The sequence below is a fragment of the Sceloporus occidentalis genome, unplaced genomic scaffold, assembly GCF_023333645.1.
Source record: "Sceloporus occidentalis isolate IW3139 unplaced genomic scaffold, rSceOcc1.0.p SCAF_13, whole genome shotgun sequence".
Classification (NCBI taxonomy): domain Eukaryota; kingdom Metazoa; phylum Chordata; class Lepidosauria; order Squamata; family Phrynosomatidae; genus Sceloporus; species Sceloporus occidentalis.
Genome location: NW_028316993.1, coordinates 2,721,278 through 2,738,467, shown reverse-complemented (window position 1 = coordinate 2,738,467; position 17,190 = coordinate 2,721,278). Strand labels below are relative to the sequence as shown.

Genomic DNA, 17,190 nt, shown 5'->3' with positions numbered 1-17,190 from the left:
GCCATCAGCTTGACATTTGGCTTTGTTCATGCATTGCGGCTCACCAAGGCTTTTCTTGCTGTTGTTGGAACCAAGGGCAACTCCCAAGCTTTACAAAGTGGAAGCTGTATGGCATGGGTGGGAATCACTCAGTCTACTGGGGTGTGTGCAGGACCTCCAGAGGGATATTTTGTTCCTTATAGTTCTTTTTAGGGTTTTAAAATATGAAAACTTGCGAGGGAGTGCAAAAAATATGGATTGGGAGCTTCCACACCTTGTTTTTGCACCCAAAACTCCCCCCTTATTTCAAAATTGATGTGACCTTCTATTCAGTTCTGGTTTAATTTGGAGGGTCCTCAGACTGGAGAAATGCCACCCTGGACATCCAGAACTTACTCATCTCTGAATGGCCTTGGTTGGCAACTCAATTTCAAATAAGCAAGGCCTGATTGTGCATTAACGCTGCCCCTGCCAACCCAGGCGAAGGGCTCTTTTAACCCATCTCTTTCCTGTAAGACACAGAGGTTATGACAGAGTTATGCATTTAAGTAGCTCAATCCCACTTCCCAGGCATCACCTTGTTTGTCCAGGCATCTTGGCACTCAATAAGTACATCAGCACTGAACATGGAGGTTTGTCTCTTATCACTGCTGGTAGTCCAACAAATCTAGGTCAGAGAGAAAATCTCAGGCAGCGTTAAAAACTAGGATTAGTTCCAAATGGAACTGGATGCATCCAATCTCCTTGTGTCTATACAGGGGGAGGGAGGAGGCAGCTTCACACAAACAGAATTCCAGTTCATCTGCACCACACCTTCTAGCTGAACCTTCTCCTCTTCTAATAACTGTAGGGTAACTTTATGACAACCAGAAAGTTACACTTGTAGAAGAAATTGTGTTTTATTTGCTTCACCTACAGCCATCCCTTTATAGTGGCATACACAAACAGGTGATAGATAGGTATCAAATAAAAAAAAAACTCAACCCAAATCAGAAGTTTGAAATTAGTTCTGAAGCTTTTTTAAAAGCCCGTGCTGACCAGAACGCAGAGAAAAGTCTGTTTCCAATGCAACCAAAAGCTCTTGCGATTATTTCTGAACATTTGCAAAGGACAACTTCATAAGTGACACCGGGCATTTATGAAAGGTAGTTTCCTCCCTATGGTCAGCAAGTTTCCTTTCATATCCATAATCTTCCCAAGAAACAATGGAACTCTTAATGACACATGGATGGGCCCAGCTTACATTTACTATTGCATCCAAGAAGAAATAGACATTCACAATCCCACCCACCCAATCCATAGAAGTAAATGGATCAACCAGCTGGATGGGAATTGGAGTAAACAGGGGAAGGAGCAGGCCACAGTCTCAACAAACAGGAGTAGCAACACGCTAGACAATCATCTCCAGCTGCCGAGCGTATTCGATAACTTGTTTGGCTAGCTCTGTTGAAGGGATGGTGGCATCTTCAAGTTTCTGCTGCTGACCAGTGAAACAGTAGTGGTTGTTTGGGCCCAGGACCCAGCCACGCTGAAAGTGGAGGAAATACATTATTGAGAGATTGATACAAAGCCAACATCAAACATTCCAGGACTTGTTTTCCGGCAATGTGTTCCTACTAATGGCACAACTGTATGCTCTGACACAGCCATGAAAAAAGAACTACAGCAACAGAAAACTCTCTGCACATAGTGCGAAATACCTGCAGTTTTTGCATGATTATTGATTCTTTCGAAATGTACTATTATAATGGAGATTTTTTTCAAATCCAAGATTCTGCCTCTCACCTGGCATGAATACATCGAGATGAATTCTAGACAATGGGTACTCACCCACCTCTAAAAGCCCCATCACATGCATGCTGACTTGAGATTATATCCTTTGCTAACAAACAAGCAAGTACAAAGTACAGCTACTGAAATAGAGCTCCTTATTCTGGAAGCAGAGGAGAATGTTTGACCCTACCAAATACTTTTTAGCTGGCATTCCCATCAGCTCCAGTCAGAAAAGAGATATAGTTTAACAGGGTTTAATTCGAAAGGGCTACACATTCCTAACTCTGTTCTAGAGCATGACGGATGTATCGAATGGAGCCATCTTTTACTTCAGGGAGAAAAATCCAATGCTTAACAGAGCAAGTGCCATCTTTGGAATGCTATTTGTTTGAGCTTTTATGATGCAGTAGAACTGCTTTTTAATAACTGATTTGGGAACTGTATAGATGTTATTGAACTGTACCTCACCACTAACTGATGGCTAGGACCTGCAGTCCAACAGTATCTGAAAGGCTGCATGGTTCCCAGCCCTGCCTATAACATGGGGCATCTCTTACTCCTAGAGTTTAAAATGTCTTCATATCCATTGCAATAAACCTTACCTTACTATTCTTCAGACCAGGATGGAGAACAGTACTCTAACATTTAGAGGACTATCTATTCCCCATTCCTGCTTTAGGTTAAATTAATACAGATAATGAGTCAGAGAGATATTCTGGAAATCTTGCTGGTATGAACACAGTGACTCAACTGTCAGTGCTCAAAACTGCACCGATTCACTGATTAATCTGCCTTCTTATCCAAAAGCATTCTCAAATGGAGAACTAATTCCATGAGGGATGCCAGTGAGCAGGCCTCCCTGAGTTCCATAGAACAAGGGTTGTTTCCACAGTGGGCTGTCTGGTGAGGCCACTGGGCTAACTTCAGGTGGACAATGCATTTACCAGACCATTTTCTAAAATGGCTAAAATACAGGGAGGGGGAGGAACCATTCTTACAGTTAACACCACAAGGAACGCAGCTCAAACAAAGCACAATCCCACCTGGGCAACCTCACCTTCTTGGCATAGTCAGTCATCTTCTTCGGGGTGAAGAAGAGCATGCGAGTGGCTTCATTGAACAGAATTTTCTCATAAGCCTTCTCAATGCAGCTGGCGATTTCATCCCTGGTTTTGACAGAAGAAAAACACCAGAGCAGTTCACCCAGGCTGAGACTCAAGAAGCAGAATCCAGCCATTATTAAGCTGGTCAAATGGTGTCAGTGGGCTAATGCAGTACATGCTGAATTCTCTTCCATCAAAACAGATAGTGCTGCAAAGCACCCAAGCTGTTCGTGGCAATTGTGCCTGTCCTTAACAATGTTTCTATGGGGTTTAAGGTGTGCTAAATATTTTCTGTCAATACTCCTTGAAAATCTCCGCAGCACAGGTCAGTATCTTTATTACACTACAATAAGAAGTGGAGGTGGAATAGAGATGCTACCACATGAAAACACTGGCTGGAATCCTGTTTTATGACATAACTGACCATAACTAGAGGTTACACTTCTGTGCATCTTGTTTTGGACAGGACAAAAGGGGCTACTCACTAGGCCCTTGTGTTCCATCCTAAACTTCTCCATTATGGCAAATGCCAACCCCCGGAGAATGCAGCTACAGCTGTGAAATGGATGGGGAGATAACCAGGCAGTGGGGATTGCCTCCCATCTCCAATCAAATTTTTCAAGGAGAGAGGAGCTCCATCAAGAGAATCCTCCCTGCACCAGCCATTCAACAGTCCTATCAGTGTTCCCCAAGGCTTGAAAGCTGCCACGATGAATGGAGAGGAGGTACAGAATTGCATGTAAGAAGTGTTAAGCTTTGTGTGCGGGATGCAGGATCTTGGCCTGTGTGGTAGAAAGGTTTTACAGGTTTTCAGCTGAGGAAGACCATGTTCCCTGAATTCAAATTACAAGTATACTTCAATCTTAAAAGGTTGACTGAGTGGGCAGAGAGACACATGCATTCTTGGGGGAGCCCCCACCTTGAGTTTCTAAATACGTCACTGTTCATTCATCATGTCTATGGGATGGTCATGAGTGAAATCAGAAACTCATGCAGAAACACAGCAGACAGCTTCACCAAAGCTGGGCAATTCTGGGCTAAATAATCCAATCACACCTGGTACTGTGGTTTTTGCAGAATCAGGCACTAGCTTGGTGAGAGGCCTGCACAGGGTTTCAATATTGCTTTGAACCATCATAAGAAAACATGACCAACCTGACAGTGTCCAATAATATGTCAATGAAGAAAGCATAGCTCTCTGCTGGGATGTTGCCTTTAGCAAGGAACACTTTGTTGTAACTGCCTTCCATCAGGTACTGTGGGGAGAGGAGAAAGGAGGGAAAGCACACACATTAAATGCATCAGTCACCTTTCCAGGAAAACTTGCCTAAAAATATGTACAACTGTTAACAGAACATTACACATGCATGCATACCTTCCCCAAGATGTCTAAAGCCATTCAGAAGCTTCTTACTAGCTCTCCCTTTCCTCCCTTGCTGTCCCTTATATCTGGAACTGTCTTATGCAATAAGTATGTGACTCCACCTTCTTTCAAAGCCCACTTTTTCTGTAAAGCTTTGGGCAGATTACTTAGGGTAGAAAAATAGGAATGTGCCTTTTTCAGTTATGGGTGCTTGGGGATGAGGTGCATTGAGGGGGCAATAAATAAAGCCCCCATATCAAGTCCACTTAAAAGTCAGTATTTATATATAACATCTACAATACATGTATATAATAAATAATAACTAAATAAGAATTTGTTTTGCATGTGTAAGGCAAAGCCTCTGATTTAACAGGGTTTAGGGAGAAGAAGAATGAGAAGTTACCTGCTCTAGAGACACAGGGTGCTTGATGTAGACATTGGTTTGAATTTCCTTTGCTGGCAGCCTTTCAAGCTCAGTGTGAAACTCAGCAACACGGTTCTGGGACAGCAGGAAGAGAAGGTTCAAGCCCAACAGTTGGTGCTTGTAAGCTGATTCTGGTAACTCGTCTCTGAGGTGAAAAGGGGAAGCACAGTGAAAGCCATAGGATTATGTGGGTCTTTAAGCAAGAGGGACACAAGAATGTAGAAGAGTTGGTGCAATATTCAGGCCAAACAAGTGTTTCTCTCTATCCCCCAGTTCAGTTTCATGAGCTTATCACCTGAGTGTTTCCCTACTGATTCTGCTGGAACCCTCAGCAACTTTCACTACTATCAGCTAAAGTAACTCAGCTACACTTCTGGGACAGGCCTTTGAGGACACTGTTTTACAGCCATTCTGGCCCTTCTTGGAGTGGAAGGTGATGCTGGGGATTCCTATTCAACAGGCGGGCTGTAGACTTTTGGGGCTGCTCAGGTCTTGATCCTACTCCATTCCCATGCTCCCATGAAATCACTGGGAGAGGTTGTTTGGAGCTAGGGTTTGGTCAGAAACGGCTTGGATGAACGCAAACAAACTGAAGCGTTAAAGGCATGGTCAGTTAAGAAAGAGAAGGGCTGAATTCTGTTGACTGTAGTTTGCTGTAGCACCAGAACTCTTTGTCAGAGAAGGCTAAACAGCTCACAAAACTACAATTCCCAGAAATATATAGCTATTGCAGTTAAAGTGGTGTCAAACTAGTTTATTGCTGTATTGTGGATGAAGCCTCAGTTTTCAGCATTTTTACCATACCAGAAGCAGGGGCTGGGATATTGCTCTTCCAAGCTTTAGAGCAAGAGTGCCTGGATATTTTAGACTACTGCTCCCATACTCCCTTATCACTGGCTCTTGTGGGTGATGCTGATGGAAGTTATAGGCCAAAGCTTTTGGGGGTGGGCAAACATCCTCCACATGTTTTTCAAGGTAACATTTTTAGAGCTCCTTCTTTTATTTTTTGAGTTTTAGTCTCACAAGCCGACCCAAAGCTTTGAAGATCCTAAGAGCAAAGCAATTCACTCAAGACCACAAAGCAGGACTGCTTACTTGTAATCAAAATAGTAGCACTTGAGCTGAGCCATGTATCTTTCAAAGGACGGGATGTCTTTCTTCAGGATGCTCCACTGAGCCCCAATTTCGAGGATGTCTCCTTGGATGGCAGGAAGAGGAATGACAGGCAGAGTGTTAACAAAGAATATTAGACAGTATTTGGTTGGAGCAAACTAATCAACCCAGTATATTATCTCCATCTGGTGATGCTTGCTGCCCTTCAGTCAGGTTAGAGTGTGCAATAAGAGAGAAGACAGAAGGGCAACAAACGAAACTGTTCAACAGATAAAAGCTAAGTGACTGAGCTACATATCTGGAAGACCATAGGTTGTCTTATCCCTCTGCTATGAATCCCCTAGGCCAGCCATTTTTGATGGGCAGGAGAGGGCTCCAGGTCCTATTGGATATCAACACCCAGAAGTCCCACTCATACTGGCTTGGGGATCTGACATCCAACAAGCTCTAAAGCCTCCCTGGCAAAGAACCACTGCCCCAGGTGGTCAGCTCCCAAACCTCCTACCTGGAAATAATAGTAGCATCTCTCACCAAGTTGTTGTAAGAGAACAAGATATTGCACACTTAATATTTTGGATACCATATAATAGCTAAAGCCAGGGTCCAAATCGAGGATCATGATGCAGCAACTCTGGTCTGGCTAAACAGTTCTGCATCATCAGGACCTTGGATGACAGATTGCCTGGGGACCTTCTATAATGGGCCTTGAATGCCACAAAGACAGGTTTTAAATGTAACAAACACATTTTGTTCAACAGCTTAGAGATAAAAGGTCTTTTCCAAGCCCGCTTCATGTTTGCACTAAAGAAGACAGCTTTTGTTTCAGCTTAACCTTAAGACAGAGGGAAAAATCTGGTGAAAATGAAATGCAACCCCTAGTGTTTCTCAACACTGGTGATGCAGGCAAGGAGCTGTACTCCAACCTGGTTCTCTCCCCCGATGTAGGAGAAAGTAAGCAATGTGCCTCATGGGAGGCCAGGGCTATTTTAGGACTGAGAAAATAATGCTGGGGGCCAGATGGAGAGGTTGGGGATGGAAATGTTGGTTTGGATCCATCTGCCAGACCTGTGCATGGGTTGGCTGTACTCACTTGCCAAGATAAGCTGCTGTTTAGTCAGTTTCGAGCCTGTCGTGGGCAGGAAGTTGAGTTCAAGCAGAGCTAACTGGAACAGAAAAAAAAGAGAGAGGTCAAACACAGGATGTAATAGCAACAACCAACACTTGCCCTGCCCATCCCACAGGTTCCCAGGACAAGTCGAGGAAGTGCGCGATCACAAGGTGTTTTCCAATTTGAAGGCTCACAATTCTAAGCAGGGAACACAATCCACTGGCAGCTGTGAGCCCTCCCAAGCAGATTTGGCCAGAAACCTTTCACAAATGCCCTTCTCCTCTTAAAAGAAAGCAGGCTTTTGACTATAGGTCACTTCATGGAGGAGAAACTTAGCATTAGAAAAAAAGCTAAGCATCCGTGGGACTCCAAGTCCTTCAGATTAGTCACCAACTAAACCCTGAACTTGTCCAACCAGGTACTGCCTACCTTCTCCAGACTGTGCTCCTACCTCACACAGACCTGGTTTTGATCGCCTCTTTGAGGAACACTGATTTTCTACCTTTGTGGAGCTCCTTCTACATTAGCTCCTCAACTGCTCAGTATGTTCATATGAATGTTAAGCAGCCTGGTGCCTTCCAGAGTTTAGGGACTACACTTCCCATAAGCCTTAGTTAAGGATTACAGGAGCTTTGGACCAAAAAAAACACCCCACTAGGTTGCCTAGTGTTGTTCTAGTGGTTTCTAGATTAGACCCATTGCAAGGGAACAGAGCCTCCATATTCAGAGGCAACACTCTCTTAATTACAGCGTGTTGGGTATGACACAAAATGGAGGCAATGAACTTAATTAACGCAGTTTGGCACCTCTTTAACTGTCATGGCTCCATCTCATGTTGTTTCTTGTGGCACCAGAGCTCTCTGACACAAAGGCTAAACGGCTCACGAAAACGACAAAGCGCAGAATCCCACAGTATTGGGCCCCAGCAGTTAAAGTGGTGTGAATTTGCATTAATCCTGCCATGTAGATGTGTAAGGTGAGTTGGGCTTGGGCTTGCTAAGCTTCAGCGTTGTCAGATTTTAACAACCTGACTCAGCCTGAGAAGTGGCTCAGGCCACAAAAGCAACACCAGGGCTGAGTCATTTGCCTCTCTTCCGGCAATGTGGCCTCCTCTGGTACTAAAGGTAGTGAGCTTGTTTTCAGTCTAATGGATGTTTGTTGTTGTTGTGTGCCTTCAAGTTGTTTCTGGTTTACGGTGGCCCTAAGGCAAACCTATCTCGGGGTTTTCTTCACAGGGATTTGCTATTTTTGCTATTGCTGCCCTCTGAGGCTGAGAGAGTGTGACTTGCCCAAGCTCACCCAGTGGGTTTCCACGGCCAAGCCGGGATTCGAACCCTGGTCTCCAGCGTCGTAGGCCAACTCCCAAACCAAACGCTGGTGCAATGAGACACGCACCACATTAAAACGATGGATCTAAGTGGTACATTAAGAAGCTCCTAGCCACCACCTGCCCTTCACCCATCACCCCCTTTGCGCCTCCTCTTCCACAAATGGTGGTTTCTAGTGCCTCCAAGGCCCCAAAAGGGAGGTTTCAAGTGCCCCCATGTGGGGGTGGCCTTCAAACCTCCCAGCTCCCCCCAAAGAGCAGTTTCTACAGCCACTTTGTCCAGCTGTTTTTAGTGTCCCCCTTGAGGAGAGGTTTCTAGTGCTCTCAGGTGGTTTCTGGAGGCCCCAGACCCCTTGTCCAGCGGTTTCTAGTGCCCCCAGGTCCCCTAAAGAGAGGTTTCAAGTGCTCCCGTGTGGGGTGGTTCAGACCCCCAGCTACCCCAAAGGACAGTTTCTAGAGCCCCCAGCCCCCTTGTCCAGCAGATTCTAGTGTCCCCCCTTGAGGAGGTTTCTAGTTCCTCCTGTGGGGCGGTTTCCAGGCCCCCCTTCCCCCGAGGAGCGGTTTCCAGTCCCCCCGGAGAGAGGGAGGGGGGGAGGGCGGCACCTTGAGCCTGGCGAGGAGTTCCCCGCACTTGCTGAGGCTGAGGTTCTTGCGGTTCCACTCGGCCCTCAGCTGCTCGTACATCCCGCTGGCCTCCTTCAGCCCGGCCCCCGACGCCTCCGCCCCGTTCAGCACCGGCATCCCGCCTCCGACGGAGCCCGAGGCCGAAGCCATCGCCGCCATGAATCGGCACCCCTTCGCGACACCCGCCGCCCTCGCTTTACGGCCTCCGCGCGGCGCAGTCTCCCCGGAAACGCCTCCAGGGCTCAGGCCCCGCCTCCTCATCCCCCTCGATGACGCGCCAACGACGGTCCCGCCCCCGATCGGCCGGTCACGCCCCCCTCGGAGCATGCGCAGAAGGGAGCAACCGCTGCGAGGCGCCAAGTAACGCCTCAAAGAGGAGGAAGAGCCAAAGAAGGAGGAGCCACTCTGGCTTTGACCCTCCCTCGCCGCCGCTGCGAAAGGTCCCCTCACGCTATGGATACATACGTGTGTTTGTATATATGTGTATACACACACAAACGTCCCCTCACACTATGAATATATATGTGTTTGTATACATACACATGAATAGGTCTCATACTACTCGCATATAAAAAGGTCCCCTCAGACTATGAATGCATATATATATATGTGTGTGTGTATACATACATCAAAAGGTGTGTCTGTCTGTATGTGTGTGTGTGTGTGTGTATATATATATATATATATATATATCTGTATATGGGTACACGCACACACACAGACATAGAAAGGTCCCCTCAAGGTGACACATGCATATAGAAAAAAAATCCCCTTAGAATATATGTGTGTGTGGGCGTATGTATGTATATACACATATATGTAAAAAGGCCACCTCAGACCATGAGCATACACACAGATGCATATATAAAGGTATATATATATATATATACACATACATATATACACACACACATACACAAATAGGTCCCCTCAGACTGAATATATATATATATATTATACACACATGCATATATAAAACGGTCCCCTCAGGCTAAGTATATACACACACGCATACACACACACATATATGTATATATAACGACCCTCAGACCTTGAGCGTACACACATGCACACATTAAGGTGTGTGTGTGTGTGTGTGTGTGTGTATATATATAAAACACACACGCACATAAGTCCCCTCAGACTGAATATACTGTACACACATGCATATATAAAAAGGTCCCCTTAGAATATATGTGTGTGTATATAAACACACACATATAAACACATATATAAAAAGGTCCCCTCAGACTATGAGCACACACACACACACAAATACACATAGATATAAATAAGCCCTCAGACTCAATATATATACACACATGCATATATATAAAGGTCCCCTTAGAATATATGTGTGTGTGTGTATACACACACATACATACACATATATAAAAAGGTCCCCTCAGAGCATGAGCATACACACACATACAAAGGTCCACTGAAAGAGAGACAGATAGATGGAGGGGCAATGGGTGCACAGTGCGCAGCCTCACTTGGACTAGGAGAGCAAGAACAGTCAGCCCTCCATTCTCATGGATTCTGCGGCCATAGCTTTAAAACGTTCCTCAAAGTAATTCATTCCAATCAGCAGGTCTTGTAATTTCCCGTTTTAATATAAGGGACACCATTTCATTACCCCATGTTTGTATATAATGGGCCTTGAGCATCCGCAGATTTTGGGATCCTCAACGGCGGTCCTGGGACCAAACCCCGGCGGATACCAAAGGCCCACTATAGCAAACAGGAAAGCTCATGCTGCCAACTTCTTTCTCTCAGTTGGTTTCAAAGGTGCAACAAGATCTCGCTACATGTAGTAAAGATGTAGATGTGCACAAAGAGTGTATCCATGCTGCACCTGTGCACTCATGGAGCCCAAAGGGTCAATTCAATAAGAACCTGTGCTCCCTGTTTATTTGTTTATTTCATAGGTTCCCTTGCAAGAAGTCTCTGTCATGCAGGGGTTTCTTCTGGCCAAACTCCTCCTCATCCTCCTGCACACAAAACACGCCCTTTTGGCAGATTGCGCATGGAGAGCTGTAGTCAACAGATTTGAAAAAGTTGGTGCGGACCGGGATATATTCATGCAGCAGCATGAAATTAAGAGCGTAGAGGAGGTCTTCAAGGAACTGGTGGATTCAGCTATAGACCCCGATGACAAAAATGCAGTGAGTATGGCAGCTGGGTTTGGGAGAGGAGAAGGTTGTCTTGTGCTCCTATGCACAGAAGGGTTGTTAGGGTCCCATAGTACTTCCTCTGGAGCTGTTGCCACTCTGTGCCATAAGCCATAAAGCCATGGAGGGAAGTGGGAGGTAAGAGCAAGGTTCAGCTCCAGCTTTTTGTTCTTGTTGCTGCAAACAAGCAGAACATGATCCCAAATTATTTTCCAACCCATATTCCCCTACAGTTCCTCCTCTGAAGTATATTGTTTCTGATCCTGCACATAATACACTATTCTGACAGAATTTTATGCTACACTAAACAGAGTATATCTCAAACCAAGAAATATTTTGCTTAAACCAAGGTGTTGACTGCATTTTTTCCTATTCTGTTCCCTCTTCTTTGAAACATAGGAAGGGATAAGAGAAAAATCACAATGATATGTGATTGGAGCCCTAAACCTAAATACGCCGAAGACACCAGGTCCCAGCAGCTAAGCAGGCTCATGCATGCTTAGTACTTGCAAGGGAGACCACCAGGGAATATCAGGTGCTTTAGGTCAGTGGCTTAGGCATCTCAGGATACTCTCCAGTATAAAAAGATGTTTCATGACAAGTACTAAGGTTGCGTTTATTCAGGACTGCGGTTTAACTGGTACACCAGTTAACTAGAATTGTAGGGGATTATTCTGCAGAGACCTGTGGTGAAGATGCTCAGTGTTGTTTTATCAAATTGCTGCTGAAATAACTTTCCTTTTTTGCAGAAATACTATGGATTTCCATACTACTTGAAAATAAACCTGACCTGCAGATCATTGGTAAGGGCAAAGCTGCAAACTTGGCAAAGGCCTACCAGGGCATTGGCTGGAAGTGAGTTCAAATTTAAAGGGTGCTTTAATCCCGAAACTCATCTGATGTTTCAACATTGCACAGAACTGTAGTGCAAATCCAATTGATTTCAAGCTACTGCTTTTAAATGGTATTGAGGTTATTTTAACAGTTGAATTTCTATACTGTTTGCAAACAATAATGACCAACATTTTAATTTTTCAGTTTTCCAGTATGGAAAGATTTAATGTTGAATGTTTCACTTCTGTTAACATATGCATTTTATTGTTGTTGTTGTTTTAAAAGATAAAACTGGTTATTTATTTTTAAACAAAAGCCAGAATGCAAGTGAAACTGTTATTCTGAGTTGTGATAGAATCACTCTAGGCCTCTCCAAGAGTTTCGTGTGATATCAAAACACGCACAAGCTATTGATGGTATAGATTTTATTGATGAGTAAATAATGCAGCTGCTGTTTTCAAAGCAGAGAAAGCTCAGCTGAGAATTTCCTCGCAGCAAATGGTGGGCTGTGGACTGTCACAGTTTCCTTGCCTTAACCTCCCTGACACTCAGAGACACTCAGCCTTTGTCCCTGGCTTATATTTTTGTACCCAAGCTTCCAGAAGTTCTAAAAAGGGACATCTGATGGATGAAGAGATGGCCCATTAATCAGCATGTTAATGTTGGCACTGCTCTCCCCTTTCAGGCATCAGAAATGGCTATCCGGACAGCTCACTACACTGGGATGAGACCACTTGTGACAGTCAGTTTTGAAGAACCTGCCCACTCTGTGCGTCAAAAACAAGAGCAATTGGAGATTGAAATGACAGCAGCTCCTTCCAGGATGGGAGGTATTTTAGAATTTTAGATTTTAGATCAGGGAAACAGGCAGAATAGGAGGAAGTGCCTGATTAAATGTAATTTACAGCAGAGCTTAGAAACAAACCACAAATCCTGATGTGTTAAATTTTCCAGCAAGGAATTTAACATTCCTTATTTTAATTGTTGAAATGCCAAAGAGTGCTATTTCAATGCTTCTTGTCATTTGTGTTTCCACACAGCAGTTTGACATCACTGTAAATGCCATGCTTCAGTATTGTGGAATCCTGAGATATGTAGTTTTGTAAGGTATTTATGTTCCCTTTCAGACAGCTCTGGTGCTACACTAGGCTCCAGTTCTCATGATTCTGTAGGATAGAGTAATGACAACAGAAGCAGTGTCAGATTGCTATAATTCTGTAGTGTGGTTACGCTCACATACTTACAATTTATCAGCATTTTCAGCAATTCCAATATGATATTTTAAAGTTTCACAATTTAATAAAATAATTAACAAATAAAAATCTTGAATTTTTTAAGGTCAAGTAGTAATTAGTGTTTTCCTGCAGTGACGGAAGACTATTTTTTAATGGGCTGCTCCTCTAGTTGCTCTGACAGGAAACTTCTCCTGCTCATTGCTGGTGGCTGAAGAAATGGTTGTTTGCATGTCTGTGTGATGTGAACTGTTCTCTGAGCTTCTTCTATCTCCACAAGCTTGTGATAGCGAAGAGGCTTGCAGGATGTGCTGGTACACACCGATGCCCTACATGAATGGCAGTGTAGTGATGGATGTGACGGTGACCACCAATACCATTGGCCTTCCTGTTGATGCTAAGAGGTGAGAGAGATGCTTGAGTTTGTGATGCAACCTTCATTTTATAGCTTGAAGGACTTTTCTTACTGGTACTGATAGATGGCCAGTTAAAATGACAACATGGAATATTTTTTTTACAATATATGACCACAGCAGCAAGATTACATGTAGGAATCATGTAGTCTTTCACGTGTTAGAAAACATGCAGGGGTAGCTGTAGCAAATCCAAACAGTGATACCTTTGTTGGCCAACCAAAATGCACAATATACTTGCCATGAAGCTATGGAGCTTTGAAAGCTTGCAACAAATATATTGTGCATTTCAGTTGGCCAATAAAGGTATCACTATTTGGGTGGAATTACCTTTCACATGTTGTTAGAGTTCAAGCCCCAGCATGCCTAGCCATCACAGCCAATAGCGAGTATTGAGAATTGCTTTCCAGGATTGTATGATGCCTGTGACTTTTTATAATACCATGTTTTAAATTTATAATCCCATAATGTTTTATAATATGAAGTTTTAAACGATTAATTACCTTAAGAAATTTAGTTAAAAAGTAGTGTATAAAATGGAAGAAATAAAATCCATCCATCCTAAAACTGTTTTCTTATTTCTAGGTTCTCTATCAATATCAATGGATTTATGAAGGTAGTTCAAAACAAAGCTGTGATCAAGATAGGAACGAAGGTAAATTGGTGAAGATTGTCTGTTAGAGCAAATACTGTTGACCAGGTCAGCCAGTGTCCTAAATAAATGCTTAAATAATGGGGAGTAGGGTAGGACAGAGAAAGCTAATTATTATCATACCATTTATATTCTGCCATTCCCCCAATATTGGGACTCAGGATGACTTACAGAATATCAAAAAGCAAGACACATCAGGTAGCATATTAGAGAGAAGGGCTAGGCCAAGTTTCTCCTTGCTATGCATTCACCCTTCCTTTGTGCATGGAGATTAGTGGAGCAGCGTTACAGTATATTACGAGCTTGCATCCAGAAGTGGCACAGTCATGGTAAAATTTTATCGTAGGCCCTGTGGAATGTATTGTTTGGGCCTCTGTGGCTTTGATGTGGTGTGTAAATGTTAATTATATCCTTATGCTCTCTTCTCTGGCCTCTCTTTGGCCAAATAGCTGACTGCCTTGAGCTCCTTCCTGTCTCTGAGAGACCCATCACGTCCCTTGTGGCATACTTACACACGAGCCCCTGTTCTCATCCTTGGTGACATCCCAAGAAACAAGATTGTCCTCATGTCAGACACAGGGTTTGAAGATTACTTTCCAGTAGAGGTAAGAAGAGGCAGGGAGTGGGGGTGGGGATGGGACACTCTGAAATGGCATCTATAATAATTGTGGGTGCTACACCTCTCCTAAAAGGTCTTACCCTGAAAGCTGAAAGGTCTTAACCTACTCAATAAGTTCACTCTTGATCCACAAAGGTTTGGAAGCCTTGGCAGGGCCATCTCATAGTCCATTCGGTATGTCTAGGGAGACCAAAGGCCTGGCTATATATAAGGTAGCTTTTTGTGTTCAGATGGGAGCAGGACAGTACCATAGCTGATAAAAAGAGAGGCATGTGTGGTCAGAGGATAGTGAAGATAGCAAAAGATCTTAAAGAGAAAGACACAAGCTAGGAGACTGCAGCAGTTTGCTTTATTCTGAGTTTACTGGGAAGGGCAAGATTCCCCTGGGTGAAAGAAATGCCATTTTTATAATGGCATTTTTCATTTGACTGGCACATTCTGATTAACTGTGATTGATACTTAAAACCTTATCGCACAACCAATAAAAAGCCAAATTGGAGCTGGAGAGTAGCGGCTTTCTCCATGCCTTACTTCATGACGCTGTAGTGCTTAGGTTCTCTTCCCATGGGGGATAGTCATCAAAGGAAGCCTTTTGTTGTACAGATTATTCTGGCTAGAGGAAAAGACTTTTTTGATGACCATCTTGCACAGCAAGAAAATTTAAATGCTGCAATATTGTGCGATAAGGCACAGAGAAAATAGCTACTGTCCAACTCTATTTCATTTTGTTGTATTATGTGATAAGGCTCCTTATGTATCCTGCTTAATGACATCACCAGGGACCACTCCTTAAACAGTAAGAGCAACCATATAATATCACCAGGGCTTGCCCCTTGTGACAGTACAAGTCCTTAAATCCCAGGTTTTGTTCCTGAAATCTCAAAGCCTGGGGTAAACCTGGCTAGGCAACCCTAGCAAGGGAGGGGTAGTACCTGTCTTCCCTTTGCAATGTAAAATGAAGGGGCCCAGGTTCAGGCCTGACAGGAGAAAAGACAAGAAATTACTCCTTTCCCCCATCCTCTCTTTCTTGGCACCATAGGAATATTTCCTGTTGGGGTATCTGCATGTCCCTCTACAAGACAAGGCTTGAGTCTTTTTGTCCCCTCTTCTACTGCAGCTTGGCATCGACAGCTGCTGGATCGGCTCCATCTCATGCCCACAGAAGGGTTTCTCCTCCGCTATTGTTGATACCATTGCCACAGAAAGCACCCTCTTCATCCGACAGAACCAGCTGGTCTATTACTTTGTGGGACATTACCCTTTATTGTACATGAAAAGCTCAGGATCTGGTATGTGAGCTGAAACAACCACAGGTCATAACTGCAATATGTTGTGTTGATTTTATGCCTGTTTAACTGTCATAGTGGCTTCCTGAAAGAATCTTGGCAAGGCAAAGGTGGTGAGCATTCTCCAAAAGCAGCAGGGGATCCCAGGGCTCCTCTGACAGAATTTTCCTCGCCAGATTTCCCTGTAGAGAAGGAATGATCATTAAGACATGATAACCGGAATCCTGTCCTTAATGGATGTTGCAAGTCTGGCTTAATTTGGTAGAATGACTTAAACTAAACACAGTGAATCCTCTCCTGAAACGACACGTTGCATGGGAAGTTCAGTTGTAGTGGAAAAGGGGCTTTCATGAACCATCCTGGACAAATTTCCCCAAAGGTGGGCATGTAAATCTTCATACATTTCATTCTCACAGACCAGAAAGAATAATTTTACCATTCTGCTCTTCATTGTGAGTAAAAAATGCATGGTTTTTGCATTTATTCTGTACAAAAATACAGTTTTTGTGCAGAAAATGGCATTTTCTATGCAAAAAAGCAGCGTTCTTGCAGGAAATGTATTCTTTCCATTCCTACCTGAAAGAATCATACCATACCTTTAAAGCCCTCTCTTTATTCCATTTTGCTCCCCCTCCCTTGCATTAGTCAACCTTTGCCCCCATTTTAACCAGTTTGGAGCTAGAGCAGTTTGAAAGCTTTTGCTTTGGAAGTATTTGCTTGATTCAGGATAAGATGTAGCTAAGACTGGAAAGGAAAATAAGTCTGTTTTTAGGAGATAGACATTACTTGCAAAATTAAAAAAAGAAAAAACCTGCTGCCTGGAACAGTTCCATTTTGCTCTGTTTTTCTATGTTGTTTTTAACTGTTACCTTCTTTTTCTGCTTTTCCTTTAGAGATGTGGACACGCATATTAAATAATGTCTGTGTGAAGAGACTAAACCCTGTGTTTTTTGTTAAGAATGACACCGAATTTGTGATTGCTCTTGGTGGTGGCTGGCAAGAAGGAGAGTTCTTTCTTATTACTGTGAAAGGTATTCTTTCCAGTTGTTGTGACACCAGGGATTGCTGGATTAAATGTTTTTTATCCCATCTCCCTAAATGAAAGCAGTAATCCCCCATTCACTCTTTGGTCTAGGGACTGCCCCTTTAGCTAAGTTTTCTGTTCT

At 43.6% G+C, this 17,190-nt stretch overlaps 2 protein-coding genes across 2 annotated transcripts in view; one reads left to right on the top strand and one right to left on the bottom strand.

The window, feature by feature from the left end:
* Nucleotides 1–853: 853 nt before the first annotated feature.
* Nucleotides 854–9,030, bottom strand: LOC149304559 (26S proteasome non-ATPase regulatory subunit 8-like). Its single transcript, XM_089478810.1, has 7 exons — nucleotides 8,794–9,030; nucleotides 6,846–6,918; nucleotides 5,738–5,840; nucleotides 4,622–4,787; nucleotides 4,011–4,111; nucleotides 2,810–2,918; nucleotides 854–1,507 (listed from the first exon to the last, which is right to left on the bottom strand). The coding sequence occupies exons 1-7, from the start codon at nucleotides 8,971–8,973 to the stop codon at nucleotides 1,370–1,372; spliced, it is 870 nt and encodes a 289-aa protein (XP_089334936.1). The 5' UTR covers nucleotides 8,974–9,030; the 3' UTR covers nucleotides 854–1,369.
* A 157-nt stretch (nucleotides 9,031–9,187) lies between these two features.
* LOC149304558 (cation channel sperm-associated auxiliary subunit gamma-like) overlaps nucleotides 9,188–17,190 on the top strand; it is a 30,942-nt gene continuing 22,939 nt past the window's right edge. Inside the window, exons 1-9 of the mRNA XM_089478629.1 lie at nucleotides 9,188–9,279; nucleotides 10,746–10,982; nucleotides 11,738–11,791; nucleotides 12,508–12,652; nucleotides 13,335–13,458; nucleotides 14,053–14,122; nucleotides 14,569–14,724; nucleotides 15,856–16,027; nucleotides 16,918–17,055. Of these exons, the coding sequence (XP_089334755.1) occupies nucleotides 9,268–9,279; nucleotides 10,746–10,982; nucleotides 11,738–11,791; nucleotides 12,508–12,652; nucleotides 13,335–13,458; nucleotides 14,053–14,122; nucleotides 14,569–14,724; nucleotides 15,856–16,027; nucleotides 16,918–17,055 (1,108 nt within the window). The 5' untranslated portion in view covers nucleotides 9,188–9,267. The remainder of the gene's footprint in view (nucleotides 9,280–10,745; nucleotides 10,983–11,737; nucleotides 11,792–12,507; nucleotides 12,653–13,334; nucleotides 13,459–14,052; nucleotides 14,123–14,568; nucleotides 14,725–15,855; nucleotides 16,028–16,917; nucleotides 17,056–17,190) is intronic.

Bases quoted from the DNA above. Each gene is read 5' to 3' on its own strand.
- LOC149304559 (XM_089478810.1), bottom strand. From the start codon at position 8,973: ATGGCGGCGATGGCTTCGGCCTCGGGCTCCGTCGGAGGCGGGATGCCG. The intron at 4,788-5,737 runs GTAAGCAGTCCT...TTTTCACCTCAG, and splicing joins TGCTACTATTTTGATTACAA to AGACGAGTTACCAGAATCAG. The intron at 1,508-2,809 runs GTGAGGTTGCCC...CTCCACTTTCAG, and splicing joins TGACTGACTATGCCAAGAAG to CGTGGCTGGGTCCTGGGCCC.